Below are 26,662 nucleotides of genomic sequence, written 5' to 3' on the forward strand. Positions count from 1 at the left end.
TTTATTTAGGTCCTATAAATAATTTTGCTGCTGGAGTTGAATCAGTTTGTACACAATGGTCTTTTTTTCCTGTGTTGACAAGAGGCAAGCAAGGTGTTGGAACTTTTTGTCACTCATGGTCTCCTTTTGAAGTGGGATTTTAACCTTTCCACTCCAATAATTTAAATGAAATAATTCAGAAGCATTATTTAAAAGTGAGGGCCTATTTAGTCTGTGATAGAACCAGTATAACTTCAAGTCTGCCCCAAAAAAAATTTTAATCCAAATAGTTAGTCCATGAGTGCACACAACTAATCTCAAAACATTTTCCCTATGAGTTTTCTAAACCAACTTAATTCACAAGTGATTTGGTCTTGGTTTAAAGAGAGCCTTCATATAAAGAAAAGCAGTTTAGAAAATTGTGGTGGGTTGAGCCTGGCTGGGCACCAGGTGCCCACCAGTGCTGCTCTATCCTCCTTAGCTGAACAAGAGAAGGTATAATGTAAGGCATATGGGTCAGGCTGTCATGGGCAAAACAGGCTTAACTTGGGGAAAAAGTAATTTCTTGCCAATCTAATCAGAGTAGGGCAAAGAGAAATAAAACCAAATCTTAAATCGCCTTCCCTTCACTCCTTCTTTTTTTCTGGCCTCAACTTCATTCCCGAGTTCTCTACCTCCACCCCCACAGTGGCACAGGGGAGTGGGGAATGTGGGTTGCAGTCGTTTCATCTCAAGTCTCTGCTGCTCCTCCCTCCTCAATGGGAGGGCTCCTCACTCTTCTCCTGCTCCAGTGAGGGATTCCTACTTCAGGAAATAGTCCTTCATGAACTTCTGCAGTGTGGGAAGGCCCATGGGCTGCAGTATTTCAGAACTGCTCCAGTGTGTGTCCCGAGGCACAGGGACACAAGTCCTGCCAACAAAGCTCTTTCAGCATGGCTCCTCTCTCCACAGGGCCATGGCCCTGCCAGGATCCTGATCCAGCACGGGCTCCTGCCATCCTGCCAGGGCTTTTCTTCTGCTTCTTAACAGCATTATTCCAGAGGCATTGCAATGGTTGCTGATGGACTTGGCCTTGGCCAGTGAGGCAGGTCCATCTCACAGCCACCTGGCATTGCCTCTGTTGGACATGGGGGAAGCTTCTGGCAGCTTCCCACAGAAGCCACCCCTGTAGGTCCCCTGCACTATCAAAACCTGATCACACGAACCCAATGGAAAAATTCTCTCAGTGAAAGGCGAAGAAAATTAAAGTGAACTGACAGAACTTGCAGAATAATGCTTCCAGACAGTGGAAAAAATGATTCAAAACAGTAAAGATAACAAAAGCATTCTGAGCTAGACAAGATACCATAATTGAGGAAACCTGAGTGAAAAGTACTAAAGCAGCATGAAAGCTGAATTGATTTTGGGAGCTGTATAATAGAAGGAAAGATTGGCAGTTATATCATATACTAAAAAACACCTGCTGTGCACAAGGAAGAAACACCTCCTTTATATATTGTCCTTTGATATTTTTAAGATTATTGATGTGATAAGGTTATCCTTCTGGCTGCAGAGAGTTTCTGTGGATTTGTCTATTACACAAAGCTTTCAAAGGGAGACTGTAATTGCCTTTACATTATGCTGGTGTTTTCTGGAAAGCAATTTAATGAATCTTTGCATGAAGCATAATTCAACCTAAAGCTTAAACTGAAAAGGTATGATGGTCCTTTCATTTTCCAGTAATTTAAAATAAAAGAGTGGTACAAAACATAATAGTAACTTGAAAATGAACTGAAGTACATCTACTACTTATTGACTGAAGGAGCTGTTCCCTCCAACTTCCATAGCTTTGTTACAGATAATATAATGAAGGCACTAAAAGAATCTATGTCATTAAAACTGAACCCATTGTGACACACAGTAGAACTGTGGAATCATAGAATCATAGAATGCTTTGTGTTAGAAGGGACCTTAAAATCATGATTAATGGGTGCTTCCTTTCAGGGAAGCCCTCTTGCATAAAAATACATAAAGGGCATGTGCTTTCATTGTACTCCCACTTTAGAAATGGAAAAAGCTCAGGAATTTAGAAAATTATACTCTGCTTTGGGCAAACACAACACTGTCAATAGAGTAAAGATGAGGTCTGTGACACATTGTGAAGAGGGATTATAATATTTTCTTTCAAAAAACAGAATTGATTTAAGTCAAAAGCAAGGTTTTAACAGCTGGTTAAATACAGCTGTGACTGGATTACTAATGTATTACAATCCAGTCTCCCCTGTATTGTGCAATATTTAAAATAAATAAATTACCATAACCTGGGTTGGCATCTCAAAGCTGTCAATATTATAGAAAACTTTGATTTCATTAAATCAGGTCACTGATGCAACATTGATTCAAGGAGAGAAATTGTATTGCTGAATTACCAGTATCATGTCATATCATGCAAATATTTCTTGGTGACTTTCTTTCCAATCTAATATCTAAACCAAAGATCAAAGGAACGTGGGAAATGGTAGTACAAAATATGTCTCTTACCATTTCAGAGGACTTTAAGAATACCAGGCAAGAGTTCATTTTCCCTACACTTTTTTCCCTACACTTTTTTTCCCTGTCCCTTCATAATCCTGGAGGCGTGCAGTGATAGTGCTCTAGAAACACTCCTCTTGTCTCTTTCACTCCTTTTCAACATTATTTCTGTCTTTTCTCCCATTTGTTTTCACTGTGTCTTTCTTCCTTCATATGATTCTGAATAGTTAGGGGTTGTTTGGGGTTTTTTTTCTCTATTTCCTCCTGGAGTTCATCAGTGCTCTCGTGAAAAATCTGGAGGGTTTTTTGTGTGTAACATATACCATGGCTGCATGATTTTCTTTTGATGGTTTATAAATCTGCATCCACATTAGTAGGTAATGCATTACAATAGGCATAGATTTTCAAGTCAAATCAATTATTGCTGAGGACCCAACATTCCCATTATTCATGTTTCAAGAAGCTTTGACTCACACTAGACCCGGTCTGGGTCTGAATGCCAAGTCCATACAGCCGAAGCAATCTGAGCTGTAAGACAATCTTCTGGTGCAGGTACATCAGAAAGAAATTCAGTTCATGTACTCTAGAAACACAGTGTGGAAGAAGGCATTTTAACAGGGGACAACCAGGAGATTTCCTACAAAACCACACTCTGGATCTGAACTCAAACACTATACACTATATAACACATTTCCACAAAACACTCCAAATTTTTTTCTTGTTCTGCAGCTTCAAAAATCTGGTATTTTCCTTGTTTTTCATTTTTTTCAGCTCTGGTATGTAATTATCCAAAGAGTTTTTCTTAGAGTCATTCACAGTTGTACAGCATAGGCAAAAGATATTACTGTTCTAATTTTCTGCCCTCTTTCCTTTGCTTCTTGCATTTATAAAGGGTAGCAGGCCATCATGAAATTGCAAAATCTTCCTGGGAGAAGTTCTTGGCCATTCAAGCATTATGTGTTTCTTGCATCTGAGATTAATTCAGTAGAATATGGGAGATCTCATCCCACTCCTAACCTAGTACAGTTACAGCGTGCTATGAAAAAGAACAAGTTGTTGGGGGCTTTGTATACTAATTCTTGTGAAATGGATGTGATAATTTTCTTTCTCTGTGGTTAGCTGTTATACTTTCAAGTTTTATATTATTTTGTAGAAATTCTTTAAAACTGTTTTCTTTGCCTTATCAGGAATCACTCTTCTTTGTTATTAGAATCTTTCAGCACCAATAGTGAAATGTCATAGCATTGCTCATTTTGTAAACCATAAACTACTCACCATTTGTTATAAAACCTGCCATTTTTAATCTTCTCCAGAATAGCAAAAGTACGACTATAAAAAGTAATGGCCAATGTTTGCATATACAGGTCCTTAAAAGAATGTATCAAATTTTTTCTTTAAAGGTGAAGACTAAAGTCTGTGTCTTATGGCAGTAAGCAGCAATGATCCACCTTTTCTTCTATAAAAAACTGAATACATTTGATAACTAAAAATCATCACCCACAATTATAGATTTCCAGGAATAATACAGTTTATTAATGCTTTTTTTAATTAGCTGAACTATGTAATGTTGATATTAAAACTCATGAAAGCAGGATTCTCAGTACTGCACAAGTGAAAGCAATCCAGTAGCTCATTTAGATTCCTCTCATGCTGTCTGCAGCAGATCTATAAATAGAATAGACTACACACAGAAATTTATTATTGCAGCTGATAGCAATTTTCTTTTGCAAAGGTGTCTGGAGGCATTATTCATGAGATTCATTCTGGTAGACTCTCAAGCTGAGATCCTCACTCCCCAGCTCTGCAGGTGGTCAGTTTAGGAACACACTAATCAACTGCTATGAGCAAGGACTGTCACAAGACTTACTTATTTCCCTCTTTTAAAAAATACAGGAGGTCTTACAGCTCCAGATTATTTTCTTTGACCTGATTGCATGGATATTATAAGCAGAAAATGAATTTTTAGAAATCACATGTATTTGAAATTTTATCAATGCTCATCCTAATGATTATGCTATTATTGAAAAACCACAATGAGTGTGATTTGATACAGCATGCACCATGTCTTCTGCATTTATACCCAAGGGCACATGTGACCTTTTCAAGTAAAAAGCAGATATGTTTCTGTTCAATACTGAGGATGTACATGAATACTGAGCATCCACATGAATTGACCTATCTAGCTGTCATCTATTTTTAGCCATAATATAAGGGAAAAAACAAATAAGATTTTTTTGTGAAATTATATTTATAATAAGTCCTAGATGGGAATGTCTTGCACTCTTTTGTTTTCCTATCTGCTTTGGTTTTCCTACCATATCTGTCACTGTGCTAGCTCTGAGTACTATAAAAAAAAATTTGGTGTGACCAGAATATGTACATTTCTAAATGTCGCTTTTGTCTGGTTACAACTTATTTTTATCCTTGCCTATTCTAATAATCTTTCTATGACTGAGAGCATAAGTTATATGATAGCAGAGATATACCTTTTCATTCTGTTTCAAGTTTAACATAATCACTACTGCAACTGTTCATATTTCAGGATTTTCTGCATCCTACTGTATACGTACAAACTGTATGTAGTACCTGAATATACAAATGATGTTTCCATTTGCAAAATAAACTAGTAACTTTCATATTTTGTTCTCACATGCTTTCAATTTTTTAGACATAATAGAAGACCTGTTCCTCTGTAGCAGTTATTTTGACTATGCTATGAAAGAAGCAGTACAAACAACTAGTGAGACATTAGAAAAGCCACATCTCTCACCAGCAAAAGAAAGAAAAATTAAAACTTAAAATTAAGCCCAAAAGAAGCTGTCATCTCAAGTCCTAGTAAGGCATTCTGGCATGTCTAATGCCAGGAACACTAAAGCAGAGATCTATTACAACCATAAGTCAGATGTCACAGATTTTCTCTAAGTGTACATCCTATTCTGCTTGTTTTAAATGCATTTTGGTACTTACACTTTTTTGTTTGTTTGTTGCAATTTAAATTTGTCAGTGATGAAGAAAATTGGTATTGTGAATGCCCTAAACTCTACACTGGAAAACTCTGCCAGTTTGCAACTTGTGACGAAAATCCATGTGGAAACGGTGCTACATGCTTTCCAAAGTCCAGGAGAGATGCTGTTTGCTTGTGTCCATATGGAAGGTCTGGCATCCTCTGCAGTGATGGTAAGAAACATTTTCTTCATGCATTGGCCATAGTTTCTGTCATTCATAGAAGCTGTGATAAGAAACATGTCAGAGGTTTTGAAGGTAAAACATTGCAAGTCACGACCTCCCCACCTAAAAGCACAGCCCAAAATCAAGTCACATGCAAAGAATGGCTAAGCTGATCACCCTTCCCATGTGTGGTTTTATTACAGTTCCAGCCCAAGAAAGGTAGACAGAGGGATCAAAGAAGCTGAGAGTTTAGTCAGAGAAGCTGGGAAATACCAGGTAGCATCTGATGTTTTAGTAAATCACCTGGAGAAAACTGAGACTCATGTGAGAGCTCCTTTGGAGAAATTGATTTCTCCTGTAGTTTGATTTTTCTGCTTACAGAAGCATTACTTTGTACATTTTGAATATTAAAGCAGAGTAAAAACAATACTTTTACGATTGTAAAAATACCACCATATACCATAATTCGATTAATTTTTCAGGTCAAAAAGAAGGGCAATTTAAAATTTACTAAGTGCTTTGCTGTGAAACAGGAGACAGGATAAAGTGAAAATAATAAAGCAAAGGAAATAGGTCACTTTAGCTAACATTGTCAAAGGAATGACTTTTATTCCTTCAGCATTCATTATAATGATTGTTCTAGGTCAGGAATTCCTGTGGGTTAACATCCAAGGTATTCCTTCCCCTAATAGTGAATGCGGCAAGAAGTAATGATTGAAAAATGTACATATAGAAAATAATCACTGGTTCTGAGTTTATTTAGTGGGTCCTTTTCAAATAAATGTTAAACAATGATCAGGTTGGTTTTTGTCATATCATATACATATTTAAGTCTTATTTCAATTTTTTATTTCCAAAATTTTCAGTAGATGAGCATTTATGTTTTATTTGCTTTCATCTAACCATGATACTAGATAGCAAATAGTAGAAGTCAATATATGAAACATGTATGATAACTTCTTGGTAACCTTTCCTAATTTACAGCAGCAATACACTGGGACTTCATTTGCTGTATCTCTAGTCATCCAAGCTGCATTTCTGTCTTCTTTCTCAATTCCTCATTCTTTAAAATGAGGCTCCAGAGCTGATTCAAGGTGCTGTATTCAAGGTCTGATACTGCCACTGCTTTACACACTGGTGTCTGACATTTTTCTCTCTTACTCTCTGCCCTTACTTAACCCATTTCTGTTTTCTTTCTGTTTCCCATTCTGTTTTCTTTTATGAGTACACTGAAAGTGCTTATTATGAAAGTGCTTATTAAAATTTCCAATACCTCTTCCTTTGAAAGCTGATAGTGAGGTCAGAGCCCACTGTTCAGTATTTAAGGCTAAGACTGTTTCTGTAATCTGCCCCAATTTAAATCTGTCAACACTGAGTATCATCTAATGGTTTTTCCCTGTAGCTGTTCAATGAGGCTCTTCTGCAGATCTTTGTATGTAATTGTCTCTAAATTGAGAGACTACATAAAAATTGAGAGCCTAAATGGAGGGGGGAAGTACAGAAATTCATTAGTTTGATTGGGCTACAAAACTGGAGTCTTTGGAAGCAGAGAAAGAATTCATTTTAATGAGTGGAAAGGGAAAACTGTCGGGACCATCACTATAAACAAGCAAAATGGGAAAGAACACTCTGCTTTGCAGGACATAAATCTATGTTAATCAGCTGACAATGTAAGAAACTATTATTGGAATATGAAAAATTATTTTATTGAACTGTGTCTTAACAATTTAGAAGGAGTAGAAATAACCTGAGCACAGAGAGAAGTCTTAAAATGAATTGAAAGTGTCCCTTTATCACATTTTCTAAAACTAAGAAGGGAGAAAGAGAGACACAAAGCAGTGGAGGCTGGATGCATCCTTATGGATAGCCCCAGCAGCATCAAAGCCATACTTCTGGGAGATATTTGAAGATAATGATAGATTACCTAATTAAAATCATAGAACAATTTAAACTATTTTAGAAGCAGAAGGCAAACCTAATTGTTTACTAGGACAAAATGTGTGTCCCAGATAATTAATTTAATAGAAAGAAATGATCCGTAAAAAATTAAGGCATAGAAGCACAGATTTTTAAATGAATAATCTTTTGTTTAAGATACACAATAATATTGTCTCTACTATTCAGATTATAACCTAATGCTTTATATTGTGTGTCTGAAACACTGAAGAAAAGCTGTTTATCAAAATGTTTATCAAATAATAGTTGGTCTTCATCAACACAGAACAAGGCAGATGTCACAGTGATTATTTGATAAAATGAATATAACTAATGTACCAAATAGAATTGCAATTTCATGCCAGCTTGGCTGCTCCTACCAATAGATATTATTTGCAAAAGACACAGTAAAGATAAATAAAGATGTGAACAGAGCCATAAATGAGCCCACAGACACAGATCTTCCCTGTATCAGAGCTCCAACTGCCTTCTGTTAAGGGTTGAAAATCATGCTAAGAACAACAGCAATATATGTAAGATAAAGTTATAATTCATGGAATGACTAGGTTAAATAAAACTATTGTCACTATTAAATGGAAAAAAAAAACAGAAATAGAAAAAAACTAAGAAAAACCAAATTGTGACAAGCTCAAAGTACATCATTTTATGCAAAATGCATAACATTCGAAGAGTGAAGAAAATTATAGGACGATTTTAAATACGACAAATCAGGCAAAAATGTAAGGAGAGATAGTAACTTCTGTTAGACAAACCTATATAAATATGGAAAAATAGACAAGGTCTGGGATGAACAAGGACTTTTCTTACATTTCTGAATCGCAGCATACTGCAGTCTAAGCAGGCTGGTGACGATGACTCTGAGTTTATTTGTTATGCTATGCTTGTTTCAGACATCAATAAAAGCTTCCAAAAGCATGTCCATTTTTCCAAACATACATAACAAGATGCATTATCTCTCAGTACACATTTTTCTTGCTTTTATCATTAGATGACCATGTTATTTTGACTGCAAGTTAACCATTATACATTGAAATGTCTCTCAGGAACCTACACATCTACAGCATAATGGGCCAAGGGGAGGGGGAATGATAATATAAAACAGAAGAGAGTACAGGACACATTGATCAGGTAGAGGACATGGCCAGACAAGCATTCTGATCTATTTACATGTGCCTGGCCCTTATTGTCTCTGTATCCCTCTATTTTCCTCACTTGTTCCTCTCCAAATCACCTAATTGTGCCTTTTAGACCCCCATAAGTCCTTTGCTATTCCAAAATGCTCTTCACCTACATCTCATAATGTGTCCCATACCCAATGGTAGTTACACCCCTCTGTCCAAAAGGTGATCCACCATTAACTCATCATGGGGTGTGTCACACCTTGACACTAGGGCTGAAGGTATCCTGACAGTCCTGGGAGGGATCTGGTCAAGGGGTTCCTTCCTCTGGATCGTTATTTTGGATCCTGTCTGTTGTTGTGCTCCATGCTCCTCTGGGATTATGGAGATGGACCTATGATGGGCTGGTGGCTCCTGGGATAGGGGTGGGACTTAACTATTGATTTGCAGAGTTAAATGCTTCTGTGACTTCCAGCTTGGCTGGGGGATTGGAGTGAAGAGAAGGAGAGGAGAACACCACTGATACCCAACACTTTGGAAAAGACACTATGAGACTAGAGAGCCCATGTCTACCTGGGCAGATTGACCAATTCCCCCAAGTGACTTTGCTTCTTTAAGCTGCAGATAAAGGAATCTATATAATTTAAATTGAGTCCAGTTATTGAGCTCTAGCTTTTCAGTAGATTTGTGTGAGAGCAGCCAGCATTCAAGCCCTTAGTCTGACAAATTTCCTTTCTCATTTAAATCAGCAAAAAGTTGCTTGCATTTTGTTTTTTGCACACTATATATCTCCTCCGGTGTTTAGTATCACAGAGTTGATTAGAGTTGTTAAATTGCTACTGTCTCTGAAATCAGCCTTTATTTCTTTTTTCTTTTTTTTCCCTATTTTTGTTTACACTTCCATCTAAGCACAGAATGGAGGCATTGTACAGGAGATTGATACAGTCTGTCAAATATAAGATCACTATGTTTGAAATATCTGAGTGTAAGAAATTTTGATATATAAGATGCAGAATTCCTAAACAGTAAATATCAGTGTATCATGGTACTGGGGGATGGTAATGGCCTCCTAAATGCAAGTGAAGCAGGAATGGTTCATTCACCAGGACTGGAAATGTACACCTGGTGTTACTTGTAATAATATGTTGCACAAGAAATGGGGATCTTTTGGGAAGATGCTGGTCAGAACATGAGGCCTTTTGTTGAGCCAAGAATCAAGAGCAAGCACTTTGTAAGTACAAATGCAGATTTAAAGGGAGAAAGATTTCAAAGTTGTGTGCATTGCTAAAATGAATAATTGTGTCATTGCAGTGTTTTAGACCAAACTTCAGTGGTTTAGTTTCACATATGTTCACATATGTGACAACATGAAGCAGAATCCTAACTGTGACACTGTATTTAGCAAACACGCCCTGGAAAGGGTCATTCACAGCAATCTGTAAGGTTCTTCTTGAAACATTTCTGAGCAACACTTATGGTAATGTTTCACAGCCCCAAGAATTCCAGCAGGTTTTTTGTGGGATGTATTCCCCCACGTATAAAATTAATTTCAAAGTGTTAAAGTGGGAATAGTCACTTGCTTCATGTTCTGTAGAGTGAAAATCAGCCTGCAAGCAAATTGTGTCTGTGCAGCTATGTTTGGCTCTCAATGTCACCTTCAGAGCTGTTTGGGTCTGCAGACTGAGTTGTGCAGTTCGGTGGCAGCAGATGCCCAAAGAGAATTTCCTCGGCTAAAAAATCTGCAGGGTTGCTCTTCTTACTGTTTAAGAGAATTTATTTTCTCAGTTATTTTGTTTTCACTGGGCCCTAATTTCCCCCACACCTCCAATGTGACAAATGTCATAAAAATTGTAAAAAACACATATAGGGACACTCACACACTATTAATGTCACTGCTGTACTAGCAGGTTTTCAGAATCATAGTTTCATCTCTGAGCAGTGAAGTCACTTTCATTATTTCAAATGTCATTTCCCAAATAAAACTGATGACTCCATGATTACTGATGGCACAAGACAGATAAAAGGAATCCATAAGTCCTGGAATTGGGGAGGGAAAGTCATACCTGAATGACCCATTAGGTGGATCACTAACTCTTGATACAACACTCTTACAGACATCAGGAGTATTTTACTCCCACCTTGAACCCTCAGCTGGCACTGCACCACCCTGCAGATCTAGCACCCCTTATTTTTCCTCCTTGGACTTCCCAGAGTTTCCAGCAAGAAAAGTGGGTTTGCCTGGCAAGGTTCTCCTGCAGCCCATGGTTGAGATCATGGTGAGGCAGCTGTGGAGCCCCCAGTGGAGCCATGGAGGATCCACCTGCAGGCCATGGAGGATCCCAGGCTGTGACCCCATGGTGGGAAGCCTGTACCACAGCAGGGTCTGGCAGGACCTGTGGACCCATGAAGAGAAGAGCCCACACTGGAGCAGTGGGATGGCAGGACTTGTGACCCTGTGGGAAACCCATGCTGGGAAGAACTGCAGTCCATAGAAAGGACTCATGTTGGAGAAGTTCATGGAGGACTGTCTCCCATGGGAGGGACCCCATGCTGGAATGGGGGAAGAGTAGGAATAGCTCTTTCACTGAGGAGGAGGGAGTGGAAGAGGCCTCATCCACAACCCCTGTGCCCCATCACCCTCTGCCAGTCGTGGGGGAGGAGGTAGAGAACTCAGAAGTGAAGTTGAGTCCAGGAAGAAAAGGAGGGAGGAGGCAAATATATTAAGAACTGGTTTAATTTCTCATTACCCTACTCTCATTTGATTGACATTTTTTCTCCAAGTCAAGCCTGTTTTGTCCATGACAGTAACTGGTTGTCATGGGATGAGAGCAGACAAGCCCTACCTTAGCCTCAGAATTCAGTGGAAGCTTAAATTTAAGGAATTATTCAGGCCCACAGGTTCTAATGATGGTAAAGCAGATCTATTTATAAAAATTAATTGTTTATTAAATAGACAAGAGAAAAGAGATGAAAGATCTTAATCAGTATTGCTTACTACACAGTATAAAACTAAACAACTACCAGTAGATTGCAGCATAACATAAAACAGTGCACTATATCAAGGGATATAGCTATATTAAAACTAGCAAAATAAATAGTATTGACTAGGAGTCAAATGTAACTTACCACTGAAACGACAATAATGAGCACAGATTCCTTCACTTAATTCCTGGGGAGTAACAGTGAAGCAACCCTACTCATGGGAGAAACTCCACACAGTTCCAGGAAAATGTACAGGTTTCTGCTTTGTGAAAGTTTGGTGTGACTTACATGGTTGTAAATTGAGGTGTCTGTCAGTCAGAAATCTGGCTTATCTCCCCGGATCTCACTTCAACATTAAGATGTTTATTGGCAGCTGGGAGATGCCAGACCAACCTTAACCCCATGGTGCCAAAATAACTCACTACAAGACAGCTTGTCCTGCTTGAGTGACCTGACTGGATGAGTAACAACAGATAAGTTTGGGGCTCAGTAGGGAGCAGAGGGTGGGATGCCCTGCTGCTCTGGTGAGTGATCTTTCCTGTCCTTATCACAAGCCAGGTAATCTCATTCTATTTTCTCTGTCTGTCTGAGGAGGGGAGTGACTTAGCTGCTTTGGTGGGCACCTGGTGTCCAGCCAGGGTCAATCCACCACAGCTTGGAAGACTGTAAAGTTCAACACTTAGTAGTAATTTAAATTCTCTTTTCAATACTGTCTTTGCAAATAATTTATCTTTGCAACAGCCCTGTGTTTCACTTAGGGAAGACTACCTCGAGGGCTGCTCAAATGAAAGGAATTTGAAGTTGCTGGTCAACAGCAGCTGAACATGAGCCAGGTATGCCCAGGTGGCTAAGAATGCCAATGCCATCCTGACCTGTACCAGCAATAGCAGGGCCAGGGCAGTGATTGCCCCCCTGTATTCTGCACTGGTGAGGCCACACCTCAAACACTCTGTTCAGTTCTGGGCCTCTCACCAGAGAAGATTTTGAGGGTCTGGGATGTGTCCAAAGAAGGATAATGAAGCTACTGAAAGGGTTCTGTGAGGAGCAGCTGAGGGAACTGTGGATGTTTAGTCTGGAAAGGACTCGGGGAACCTCACTGGTCTCTGCAGCCACCTGAAAGCAGGCTGCAGTGATGAGGTGGGGGGTCAGTCTCTTCTGCCATGTTTCAAGGGGTAGAACAAGAGGAAATGACCAGAAATTGCACTATGGGAAATTCAGATTAGATATTACCAAAACAAAATCATTGAAAGAGTGGTTAGGCATTGGAATACACTGTGCAGGAAGGTGGTGGAGTCACCATCTCTGGAAGCACTTGAGAGGTGTTGAGACACTTGTGCATATGATGATTATGGTGGTGCCAGGTTTTTGGCTCGACTGGATGATCGTGAAGGCCTCTTCAAACCTCGATGATTCTGTAATTCTATGATTCTATGAAATATGAGCAGATCTTTAGGAGAACTCTATTCTATTCATCCCACACTGTATATGGCTGCTGATCTTGGAGCCAGACACCGAGCTGGTAACTGTTCACAGTTAGTCAGTGGTAATATAAAAACCCTGTATAATCTGATGGCAGTTCTCTAGCCTGAAGTCTTTATCTCTTTCTACCCCTTTAATGTATCTTGGTTTTTGCAATGCATTTTAAAGCTGTGGTCTGAGATGTATTGCTAGTCAATGCAGAAGGAACATTAATTTTAACTTGTAAGAGAAAATTCAAAGATAATGAAATGTTTATTCTCTTTTTTCTTTGTCGCTTTATTCTCCTCACTTTGTTAAGATTTTTTTCGAAGTATAGTTGATTTTTTCTAACTCCCATTTTCTGTACTCAGCTCTGATGAGATATACAATACCAGGGAAGTAAGTAGTCAACCATATTGATACACTTATATAATGGGATAATTTGTCATTATTTGTTTGTGAGTCAATGGGACATATCATGTGTTATTACTTGTTCAATACTGAGAATGCAGAAAAGCAGAATGATGAATGACACAGAACTGACAGAGAGACACAGGACAAGATCAAGGACAAAAAGTTGATAAAAGACTTGAGTATTCTGTCAGAGCAAAGTGTATTTTAGTCACAGTGTTAGTTTGGAGAGTGCAAGCAAGGCTCATAATCAAAGTCATTGGGACACATCTCTGTTCTTCACCACTTCAGACTGTACACTGAAAGAGCAGGAGTATAAATCAGTTTGGATGATGTCCAGAGAGGAAAAGAAACATAACCCAATGAAGAGAGCTGCTAATTCAACCAGCCTAAACATTTTACAAATACTGTTTAGAAGGACTGAGTTCCAAGGGAAAGATTATGCAGTTTTCTGCAATCTTGGCTCCATAGCTTTATAATGAAAAGGTAGAGGATAAAAAGAAAGGTGGAACTGTTTTGTTTCACATGATTTTGCCAATCACTGTATTTTTCATACAGGGTTATTACTTTTTCTTTCAGTTTTTAAGTTAAAAATATGTATGAGTATGGTATGCTAGTCTGCATTAAAATCAAATTAATGAAGGTCATTGCATGAAATGAATCTCAAACACTGATGCACATTTACTGATGACCTTTCACTTTTTTCTGTGATTGGATAAAGATCTCTTGACAAACAATACTTGGTGTAGACAAGAAACATGATTAAAAATGTGCTATAAAATCCATAAGTGGCAGTTCAGAGACAGATAAAATATGGCAGAGCTGTCAAGCTAGATAGATTGAGTTAGCCAGAAATATAAGCTTTTGACTCATTACTAATTAACATTTCTAAATATATTTTACTCTCCAGAGACCAGCATAGGGAGGACTATTTGCAAACATATTTGCAGACATTTGCTAAGGATAGGGTGGTTAATTAGGAACTGCATCTGACTTCTACCAGGTGTGAGAAAGTTCTTCAGTACAATGGAGAAAACTGTGAATACGTAAACCAAAATAGTGTGTCACAGTTTCCATTAAAAGTGCCCACGGGACTCCTACTGCCTTTAAAAGTATTATTCCCCTTCAGGACTACATGTCTGATGGAGGTACAGCTCCATATGGTGCTCATGCAATCCTCCAGCTTTCTTGTGAGCCTTCTTTAGGTACTGGAAGGATGCTACAAGGCCTCCCCAGAGCTGCCTCTTCTCCAGGCTGAACAGCCCCAGCTCTCTCAGACTCTTCCATGTCTTCATAGGAAAGGTGTTACAGCCCTGTGATCGACTTAGTGGGCTCCTCTGGACTTGTTCCAACAGGTCTGTGGCTTTCTTGCACTGGAGGCCCTTTGTCAACCTTTAATCCAGCTTTATAAAGAATACTGGAAGGAGCAAGTAGGAAGGCAAGAAAATAACACCTGACTTAGAATGCTCCAAGGAAACAGCTGAGACAATAGCATATCTCATCCTGGGCATAAAGAATTATCCCCTGTTGGGAATAACTTCTCAGGAATAGACTCTTCAGTGATCTCTTCCAGCAAAGAAAATTACCTGGCTACCTGGCTCTGTGAAGGTACATGAGAGAATTTGCTTTTCCTATTATAAATTGAAGCAGAAAAAAACAATAAACACAAAGGACTCCTTTATTTTAAAATCCTGTCTCTTAAATATTTTGTGGTTTATTAAATAAACATAAAGACACTACAAAAAGGGGGGGAGACAAGAAGGAAAGAGAAAGGAAAGGAAAGGAAAGGAAAAGGAAAGGAAAAGGGAAAAGGAAAAGGAAAGGAAGGAACAAGGAAAGGAAAGGAAAGGAAAGGAAAAGGAAAGGAAAAAGGAAAGGAAAAGGACAGGAAAGGAAAGGAAAGGAAGGAAAGGAAAGGAAAGGAAGGAAAGGAAAGGAAAGGAAAGGAAAGGGAAAGAAAGGAAAGGAAAGGAAAGGAAAGGAAAGGAAAGGAAAAGGAAAGGAAAAGGAAAAGGAGGAAAGGAGAAAGGAAAGGAAAAGGAAAGGAAGGAAAGGAAAGGAAAGGAAAGGAAAAGGAAAGGAAAGGAAAGGAAAGGAAGGAAAGGAAAGAAAGGAAAGGAAAGGAAAGGAAAGGAAAGGAAAGGAAAGAAAGGAAAAGGAAGGAAGGAAAGGAAAGGAAAGGAAAAGGAAAGGAAAGGAAAGGAAAGGAAAGGAAAGGAAAGGCAAGGAAAGGAAAGGAAAGGAAAGGAAAGGAAAGGAAAGGAAAGGAAAGGAAAGGAAAGGAAAGGAAAGGAAGAAAGCTTTACATCGTAGGAGCAGTCTGTGTGTCATATTCTCCTGAATTAGCAAAAATACAGAATTTGAGACTCTTCAGTCATGTTCAAGTAATCTAAGGGAATATGGGTGGATTGAAACTAAGGTGAGATTTAAATATGGGGCAGTTGTGTTGTGCCTCCAGTTCAGTCCATGACTCACAGAGGTCTGAGGTTTGAGGTTTTGTTCAGTCAGACTCATTTCCAGTGTCCTGCTAATTAGGACAAAGCCACTGTTTCCTATTTTCTGGTTCCCATCTAAGATCAAGAGCAAGGCATAATGTGCCACATGTGTGGAGTAGTGCTCAATAAATGGGACAGTACACTCTGTACTGCTGCAAATTCCAAGTCTGTGCTAGAAAAGGTTTGCCCTGCCTGTGTCTGCACCTTTTCTCAGATGCAGATACCAAGGCAATATCTGCCACATCAGTGCCAATATGGCAGCTTTCCCAGACTGCAAATTTAGAAACAGATCCCACATCCTAGAGGTGGTGATGGCATTTTCACAATTACATGTTATTGTTTCTCTCACCCTGTAAGCATTTAGGTGCTTAGATGTACTTAGGCTAATACAGATTTACCTGGGAAGTATTATAATCCTTTACCAGCATTTCCCCATCTGGTTTGTGCATGGTGCAGATTTGTATTCCTTCCTGCTCCAGTCCCTCACACTGCCTTCATTAATAAAGCTGTGTCCAGTCACGTTTGGTGCACAGGTTGGTTGGAGGTAACTGCTTGAATCTTTTAAATCTAGTCCCAGACCCAGCCTTTCAGGATTAAGCTGTCATTCCTCTTTCTCCTGTTTTACTGAACCATGCTGTCAATACAAGGATTATGTATTGAGCATCAGCTCCAGGAACTAACTACAGCAGTCTGGCTACTGGGTGCCAGCCTAGGAGCCATGTGGGTACTCAGCACCAGCACTCTGTTTTCTGTACAGACAGGTATAGACTTGATTTGATTTGCAATTCATGTAGGTCCTGTTCCCTGTGCTGCAAATCCATACTTTTATGATGCTTCTTTTTCTTATTACCTCTACCTGTGAAGAATTATCGTTCCATAACCTCGACAGCACATTCTTGAACTCACTTTCACTCAAATTCCTGTCAGAGAGGGCATTTCCTGTAACAGGAAAATTTCTTTCTGCATTTCTTTTGTCTGTCTAAGTCCCGATTAAATGTTCGTGTTATTTGTAGCAATGTTACCTAGAGTCCAGGAGATGGCAGTAGTTCCCAATAATTCATTTTTTAAAATAAGTCTGTTGAACCTTTTGCCCTAACACTGTTTATTCTTTTTTTTAAATCCAGCTATTAATATTACTCAACCAAGTTTCAGTGGCACAGATGTCTTTGGATATACCTCATTCCTAGCTTATTCTACAATCCCAAATATCACCTTCTACTATGAATTTCGCTTGAAATTTCAGTTGGCAAACCACCACTCAGCTTTACAAGATAACCTGATTTTTTTCACTGGACAGAAGGGCCAAGGTAGGCTTTATTTGTGTCACTTATCCTTAAAAGCTGTCAAATTCTTATTGAACAAGTAGGATAAAAAATATGCACAGGTTTCTCTTGATTCTATTTAAGATATAATGTCATTAGCGGGAAAATGATCTCTTCAAAACTGTATTGTTTTGTAAAGACAGAAAAATCTATCAGGTTGTAGAAATGTTTCTTTTTATTAAAGAAAAATATAATTACTTCCAGTAACTGAAGTCAACAGTTAATCTGAGGTAGTGTATTTCTGAACAAAATAAATAGAAACCCAAAGGCCAAGGTTCCTTTTTTTTTAGTTGTTAACATAAATTTCATATTGATCATTGAACTCTGTGTTATTCACATAAAATAGGAAACCCTCAGCCCTGAGATCTCTCAATGCAAGTTAACCCAAGCTAGCTATGAATAAATTGAGCTGAAGTCTGTATAGCAAAGCTTTCAATTTGGTCTGATTAACACAGCTGAGAAGCAGGTTATGTAAATCTACTTAGAGTATTTGTACTAAGATTTTGACAAGACTTAAGGTGTCGCTCCACAGCACCCCTCTGTGTCAGCCTGCATGGCATCAGCATGGCATGGTAACACTACTTGTGTTCTGTCCATCTCAGCATTACTCCAAACAGAAGATGTAATACCAATGAAAGTTGAGAAAAAGTGCATATAATTTGATGCAGACATAAAGCAGTCATAGGTCATAGATACTTCACAAGAAGCAAAACTAATTTTTTATCTTAATCATTTCTGCAGCTGGAGCATGACCTAGCTTTTGGGTTTGGGGCTGTCCTATGGAACTATTGAAGCCTAGAAGGGAGGTTGGATGATGTGTCTTATGTCTAAACCTATCACAGCAGGAGAGTGATTTAGGTGTGATAGTAGAAGTATCTACTACTTCAGTAGATATTTTACCATGCCTGAAACATCACACAAGTTTTGCAGATATGGCCTTTGACCTACAGGAACCCTACACTTACACTGAACAGTATCAGAAAATTAATACTTCAGAAGGATGAAGTAGGGGACAAATTATAATTTGGTGTTTTAAGATACTGAGCTCCCAAAATGCATTATTAAAAATCAATTTTGGGGAGGCATTATGCAGTTACATATATATCTAACAAAACAATTGCAGTGTATCACATCAGTAGGATACAAGGGATGCCTCATTTGCTATGTTAATCCATTTGATATTTTCTTAGGTCTTTCTTTCTATTACATTTCTTTACTTAAACTCCTATACCCTCTGAGGCTTCTTCCCCTTTCTCCCTGTGGCAGACTTGCAAGAGTCAGACTGTTACTGTATTGCAATGCAAACAAAAACTTGTTAGTGTAGAACAGCTCAGCAGTTTATCTATGATATAATTAAGTCTGCTGCTTTTCATTTGCAACATCCTGTCAAATTTAGCTCAGCAGCACTTTAGTGTGCCATGAGACACTGGTACTTAATTTATCAGGTTGATTACCCCAATTAACCCAACACAGATCGGTATTAACCACTCTGAATGGATTTAAACTCAAAACTTAGCTCTGCTTCTGTCTGTGTGGAAATCAGAATTTGCTATTTTTTTTCCCAAACTTCAGCAGGAGACATGGTCAAACCTGGTTGATCCTGCTAACTGAACTACATTCACATTATTTTAACTGCATCCAGGTAGAACTCTCATCATGCCACATTTTAATACTGTGACAATCACCATTCACTCACAGGCAGCTTTTCTTGTCACTTGCTACTATTAATTTTTGTGGATGGATGAAATATTGTCTTTCTTTTTTGGGTAGCTGAGCAGAAATGGTGCACAGAGTTGAAATTACCTAAAACCTTTCCATCTAACCATTCAGAAAACAGCATTCAAAAGCCAATGTTTGCATCATTACATTTTTACAAGAAACTCTGTTATGAACACAAAGAAATCATTAGAACGTTCTTTTCAACAACAAGAATGAACCACCACATTCAGACATGTTTCTGATTCCTTAGGAACTGAATTTCAAATACCTGTTAGAAACATTTCTAATTGTAGGAAATGTAACCAAACAAAAATCATACCAATTAATTCATTGTCTTGATTCAGGATGGAGAAAATGCAAATACAAAATGTAGGACACCAATGGTATGAAATAATCTGATTCTTTTTTTGTTACAATAATCAAAGAAGAACTGAAAAAAAATTTGCTTAGGATAAAAGATACATTGCACTAAAATTTGTTTCAAAAAGGCCTGCCTGCAGGGTGTACCCTGTAATGTCAGAAGTCATTGTGGAATGTAGGTCTTGGAATCATATTTGGCTGAACTGAGTTTAAAAAAAAAGTTTTACTGGTGTCATTTTTATTAACGAGAGTACAGAATTCTGGGCTTGTTATGCAGTTGCCAGGCAGAAACCTGGCTTTTTATTACTTTGCATATCATCTGTGTGTGTGTGTGAGCACTGTGGTACAGCAGTCAGGCATTTCTGCATCCCCATGTCAAACAAGGGGTGAGCAGCAGCACACCTGCCAAGGGCAAGGCTCAAAAACACAGAACAATGAGGTGATGGTAAAATGCTGTTGATATTTTGTCATTTTCTCGTTAGTTTAAATGGTTGGGGAGACTGAGCACCCCACATTTTAGCAGCAAAAGCAGTTTCTTACCAAGTGAATGTCACTTACTTCACAAAGAAGATGCTCCTGTTTTAACAATTTACTGAATGTTTAGCAATAGCACTCCCAACAGGAGAAGCATGAGGGTTTTCCCAGCCAGTGATATTCCAGTAAGGAAGCACTTTTTAATACTTAATTTGAATTTTCCCCTTTCTCCATTTCATCCCATTTCTTGTAGTTAACATTCTCTTGCAGCACCTTACCTGATTCCCCTCCAACGTTGTCTCTGCCCGAACCACAGGCATCAATTTCATAGCTAACCTCTTGTGAGTTACTATAAAATTCTGTCCCAATACATAGCTAAAGTTAAAAGCTGTCTCATTTGTGCAAACTATTAACATTATTTTATTCTACCCCAACCCTGACAGAGTTCAAGGCCAGGGACAAGACGTTAAACAACTCAATCTAGTCAATGGTATCCCATGGCAGTGGGTTTTGGGACTAGATAATCTTTAGGGTCCCTTCCAACCTCTCAACAGTCTATGATTCTATGATTAACTTCACTATTGAGTCAGTTTTGTCAAGTACTGACACTGCTACATTGCATGTCTTTAATATACTGTAATTCTGAAAAAGCATTTTAAAAAATCAGAGAGCCTTTTAAATAACAGTTTGTCTTTAATGTGCTTCCCTAGTTTTTCCAGTCAAATGACATAAGTACATTGTGGACACTGCTGAAAACAGAAACTTTAGTAAAGGTTTTTAAAAAAGAATTGTTATTTTCAGTTTGGAAGTCCTTCACTGTAGGCGAGACTGGGGGTTGCACGGCTGGGACAGACGGAGACGAGAGATCTCTGAAGCCAAGTCGTGGAACTAGCGGTTTATTGCAAAGGGCGTGGGTACAGGGCCCTGCTGGGAGCTGCCAGCTGCAGCTCGGAGCAGGCCCGAGAGAAGAGAGAGGATGAGAGGGTAAGAACGTAAAAGGCAAGAGCTAAGAGCATAGAAAAGTAAGAGCAAGAGCAAAAGCAAGAGAGCAAGAGCGCAAGAGAGCAAGAGAGCAAGAGGACGAAGTTCCCGTTACAATACAATAAATCATCTTCTGTGTTGAATATTCTGATTCTCGCTAACCAATCTAGTAGAGTATACAAATCCTATAGCATTTACATACAGCCTATAAGAATCACTACATTACCACATTGTGGTACATTTTAAACCCTAAATCTACTCTTCGGACCCCTTCTGCCAAGCTGGCAGGGTCTGCTCTGACCCTTGGACCTGCCTGCTTGCAGAGGGTACTGTTTCATCAAGAGGGGATTACCTTCAGCCGGCCACACCATTGTTTTCCCTTTGTTCAGTAACTAAGGGATGTCAAAGCTTGCTTTCATTTCAATCTCGCTTATAGTTTCTATATTCACACAATCTTTTGCCAGGCAATCATATTTGTAAGGCTTTCCTGTTTCATCTTCCCCAACACTTCACTGATAATGTGCCAGTGTAACTGAAAGCAATGGGATTTCTTTCAGTTATTAATAAATAATGAACAAATCATTGTAATAAAAAATGAATAGTTTTTGTGTTCCATACAACTAAGTGTACCTGCACACTTTCTACAGAGGCAGTGGATTTATTTTCTTTGGAATAAGGATTCACTTTTCTTTTTTCTATAGATTCCCATTGCATCAGAATAGTAACTCTATAGAAAAAACAAATTTCTGTATAGAAAAAGCACAGTATACCCCAGTTTAATTTCCAAGATATGAGATAAGGGGAATATGGCAGTTTTGGCTGTGAAGCAGCTGTGTGCAGAGCTTCAGTGGCAGGACAATATAAGTAGCATTGTTTCCTGGGGAAAAGCCTGCTTTATCTTTTGCAAATGAAGAAAATTTGCCATGTATTTGATACAGGGGCATCAAAACACACATTTTAAATGAGGGCCATCATGTGAGTCTGGAGGAACAAATAGGAAGAGACCTTTCCTGAAACAAATACAAAACAATACAGTCTTATGAAAACAGAAGAAAATAGCAAATAAAATACCATGTATGGGCATGAAATTGAGCACTGAATTGCTTGAATTCACAGGAGAGTTGTAAAAAGAATGGATGGCTTTGAATTTCAATTCAGGTCATCCTAAGGGACAAGTGAGAACATTCTTCACTTTCACCATTGTTTGTATCCTGGTTCTTTTACCAGAAACAAAGAAAGGTTGGGGTTGATAAAAAGAAACAAGTTGATCAGGTTTTCTCTAAACAATGGTGGTTCCTGCCTTGCCTGCATGAGGAGAGAGAATGAAAGCTCTTTAAAGATGACAGTGTAAAAATGTGTTTATTTTGCATGACCAGGTCGAGAAATTGAATTCTTACTCATGGGCTTTATGTCAGACTTAAAATCCTTCCATGTAAAGAAATTGAATTTTTTACTACAAACTGGCAAATCAATCAGTTCTAACCTGAAAGTTAAGAAGGCTTAAAGAATTAAAGCACTTGCCTGACCAAGGAAATTCCATCAATGACCATCCTAGAGCTGCCTTAATCAGGGGCAGGTGCAATAAATTCTCCAGGTGCTGTTGAGTCAAGGGGAGCTGAAGGAGCTTGATAGAAGCTGCTAGAGCTTCTTCAGAGCCAGGTCCCAGTTACTCCCCTTGCCTCAGAGCAGCAGCTGTCCTCTGGTTCTGAGGCTCTTGAAGTACCTATAATGAATGAAAGCTGAAAGCAGCCTAGAACAGGAATAAGTCAGGACCTATTCTCACCTGCACCTTGAAATTTCAATTTTTTTTTTAATTTTTTTTTTCTTTTCAAGAATTTGGAGGAAGTTGAAAATTTATTTACATTCCGGGGGGGAAGGAACAGCAATGATTGCTATATCCCCCAAGATTGAAGAGTTGACAGGTTTTGTGGACATCACTCACTTAACTGTAGTATGAAAAAAAAATCTTCTGTCAGAAATCCTATAAATGTTTAAAATCTCTGCAGTGTCTATTTTAAATACACAAGAATACTGGAAATAGTATTACAAGTTAAACAGACAATATTAGAAATATATAGTAAACTCATTAGCTTTCTGGCTAATATTTTGCTAAACTGCTAATTTTTCAGTGGATTTGAAGTGTATTTTGCCTACTGATGTTCACTAAATTCTGGAATAAGTAATAACCCTTCTTTTGTTTCTTCAGGTCTGAATGGAGATGATTTCTTGGAGTTAGGCCTCCATAGCGGCAGAGTGGTATATAGCTACAATCTAGGTTCTGGCACAGCAACAATCATTAGCAAACCACTTGATCTGAAACTCAATATTCACGTCATCCATCTTGGCAGAAATCTCCAGAAAGGCTGGCTGAAGGTAAAAGAGAAGGATATCCTTAAGATAGCTTTTAGATGAAAGTGTTCTCTGTGTTTTTTCACATTTTACATGGAAATTTTAATTTTTTTTTTTTTTTGGCTTCCCTATAAAGCTGGGAGGATTTTCTTCACTAGGAGTTCCTAAATAAAGGCAAATCCCTTTGTTGTAACAAGTATTAATGTTTCATTGAAAGGTGGATGATCAGAAGAATAAAACTGTCACTTCTCCTGGGAGGCTGGTTGGACTCAATGTCTTCAGTCAGTTTTATTTAGGAGGCTATCGTGAGTATACTCCAGAACTCCTACCAAAGGGACCCAGATTTAAGAATGGCTTTCAAGGTAAAGATTGCTACATTTTCCATTCCTTTTCATACATGCATCAGATTGTATATCTTTCTTTCATAGGCAACTGAAACAATCTGTCTTATCAGGAATCAAACTAGAATCTCCTTGGCTGAATTTCCTGTGGCTTTTTCATTATTTCACTATAATAACTAAGAAACTAAGGTGGTGCAAAAAGAGGCTTTGCTAAATAATCTTAATAATTTCTGTTTCTGCTAAGATGGAAGTTTTCCATTGTGATGTTTGCCATGTAATCTCTTCTTATGTGTCCCTGTTCTACAACATCACTTTGAAAGGACTTCCTTTCTCTGAAGTAGTTTAGATTCTGCTCCCACTGTGACTGGCAGTGCTAGTTTGGGTAACAGATTTCCCACTGAAAACTTCTTTCTAAAAGAAATCTGATTTTTTTTTTTTCCTGGAATTATGATCTAGGTCTCAAGACAGCACTTAGCTAATTTCTTTTGCAAATGTTTATCAAGCAGACAATAATTTTTTACATTAAAACTGATATTGAAGGTTTATTAATCTGTTTTCAACTCCTACCAGATCAGCAATGAAGCAAAGGACTTGTTCAAAACACCTTAGTTTTGTTCTTTACTTCCAAAGAAACAAAGTTCTTGATATTTACAAGGTAAAATTTCAATTAATTTTAGGCACTTGAAAGCCTTTCAAATAAAAAAAAAAAACATTTTCCAATAGTAAAACAGAGTTTGAGTTTTCAATTATGAAACTGAGGTTATGTTACAAAAGTCAAGCATAGCCACAAAACTCACTTTAATGCACTAAAACACTGCATTTCCATTAAGCCCATGTACCTGTTTTCTTTCCAGCCATTACAAGAACAAATATTTTGAGTTTTCCAGGTTGCTCATGTTCCAAATGTATTGTAAGGACCAAATTTGTACAAATTCAATATGAATAATTTTTAAAAAGTCACAAAGTTCATGTACTGTTAGTTACCATACTATTTATTGATTTTTTTTTTTCATGCTCTTTAACAAGAGGCATTACTGAAAAATTTTGGGAAACATGTAGCACATAAAAAGTGTTCTCTTTGTCCCTAGCATTTACAGTATTAAGACTATTATATTTGCCAATTAATTCCATGCTCCTGTTCCCAGCAGCAGATTGTCTCTGTTCTCCAGAGCACTGTGACTTTCAAGGAATCTACATCTTCCTATGATCAATTTCCTCCAGTGTTTTCTTGGGTAGTCAGCAGCTCATTTGTTCCTCTAGCTCAGAAATCTCCTCAATTCCAGTTCTCAGGATCTTCAGGATGAAAAATAAACCTCCACAGATTTTTTTTTTCCAGAGTGGGAATGGCAATACCACTAAAAGAGGAGAAAATTTTTAATTATTTTACTCCTGCCAAACTGCAGCTGTAGGGATCTCACAGAAACTCTGGAAGTGACAGCCAAGATAAATTTACCTAGGACATAGTTGATTAAACCACTCAGAGTTTTGGAACCCTGATGTTGGCTCCTTTTAAAGACATGATTTATTAAAACCATTTTGCTTCTAATACCAGAGTGTACCTCTCCTTTTGTAAAAAAAGGATGAAGAAACATTGAGACCAGCCTTACTGCTGCAGACTAAATGTCCCCCAGTGTCAGTGTGCAATAATTTAGGATTTTTACTCTGTACAACTACAGTTCCAGATCATTCCTACCCTGACCTGCAAGCCTTGAGCACTTGTTCAAGACATTTCCACAGAGAAGGAGGAAACTAAACACAAATGTTTTTAATAAATTGTCATTAAATGATCAAAATTTGTGGAATTTTTAATTTAGGAAATCAGCACCTAGAGATTCTTTGGAAAGGCTGAAGGATGTTTGATGGTACTGTAAGCAATTTGCAAAGTTTCATTCGGTCCCTATGACAAGCTGAAGAAACTGGTGAAGGCAGAGCTCAGATGAAGCAGCCAAGTTCATGAGGACTTTGAGGCTCTTTGCACTTTGTCTGAATTTGAGGTTCCTTGGAGGTTTACAGGAGCTTTTAGTAAATGGATTGGTTTACTTAAGTGTTCAGCATTTTTTCATTTCCTATAATAGTGTAAATAAGGGACCTTGAGAGTTTTCTGAGCCCACTGCAGATGCTGTAAAAATTCAAATGTGACGTTTTTGTGGCCAAAGAGACTCAGCCTAGTCATTAATGGACAATCTGAAAAGGGAGCATAAAACCAACTGACTCATGTTCAAAGGTCTGCACAACTCAGCACTATGACTCACCTACACAAAATGAGACAGAGAATTATTTGAGAAAAGCTGGAAGTTACAGCTGAATTTCCAGCCCTTCCATCTCTGAAAGAGGCAGAGAGAAATCTGGTGTCAGGGACAAAGGAGGGAGAGTTCTGGTGTTTGATGCTCTGTGCTACCATGACTGCAGGATGCAGTCTCTAGCCATCAATCCAACTGATGGAGAGCCAGGGCTTGCATCTAGAAATAAGTGAGGAGCAGAGAAAGAGGAGCAGCTGATTTTTCCTGTGGTCCTGTGCCTAAGCAGGATGAAGCATGGCTATAGAAGTAATGTGTTGTTTGACAGCAAATATTATTAAAAGGAGGAGTAAATAGGCTAAAGAAACTCTTGCCACAAAGCTGAACTGTTGAAGAACCTCTTTCATGCTGAAAAAGCCATTTCTTCTCATAAATTATTTTGCAAAGCAAATTAAATTGCAGGTACTACAGTCGCTTTTTAAAAATAGAGTAAACCCAGAACACAGCTGAGTTCCAAATAGATACAAATATAGCCTTTCAGTCAAAGTTTAAGCTCATAATAAGCTAGAATACATTACAAGCCTGCCAAGGTTAAGACTTGTTATCTTTATGTTCCTGCACCACCAATGTCACAGAAGGAAAGTGAGCTCTGAACTGGCTTTTAGTCAGTGCTGTGTGATTCATGCAGGTACCTCTGGGTGTTTGGGTCACAGAAGACCTGAGTAGTCACACTCAGGGCCACCTTTTAGACTAGCACTCCAACACCCCATTACTCACAAACAGCAAAGACAGACAGGAAAA

General features: G+C 38.4%; 1 protein-coding gene across 1 annotated transcript in view; it reads left to right on the forward strand.

The window, feature by feature from the left end:
- EYS (eyes shut homolog) overlaps nt 1-26,662 on the forward strand; it is a 700,331-nt gene that overhangs the window by 640,966 nt on the left and 32,703 nt on the right. The window contains exons 41-44 of the mRNA XM_050973021.1: nt 5,495-5,667; nt 17,203-17,385; nt 23,141-23,307; nt 23,501-23,645. Of these exons, the coding sequence (XP_050828978.1) occupies nt 5,495-5,667; nt 17,203-17,385; nt 23,141-23,307; nt 23,501-23,645 (668 nt within the window). The remainder of the gene's footprint in view (nt 1-5,494; nt 5,668-17,202; nt 17,386-23,140; nt 23,308-23,500; nt 23,646-26,662) is intronic.

Source organism: Serinus canaria, chromosome 3, assembly GCF_022539315.1.
Source record: "Serinus canaria isolate serCan28SL12 chromosome 3, serCan2020, whole genome shotgun sequence".
Taxonomy (NCBI): Eukaryota; Metazoa; Chordata; class Aves; order Passeriformes; family Fringillidae; genus Serinus; species Serinus canaria.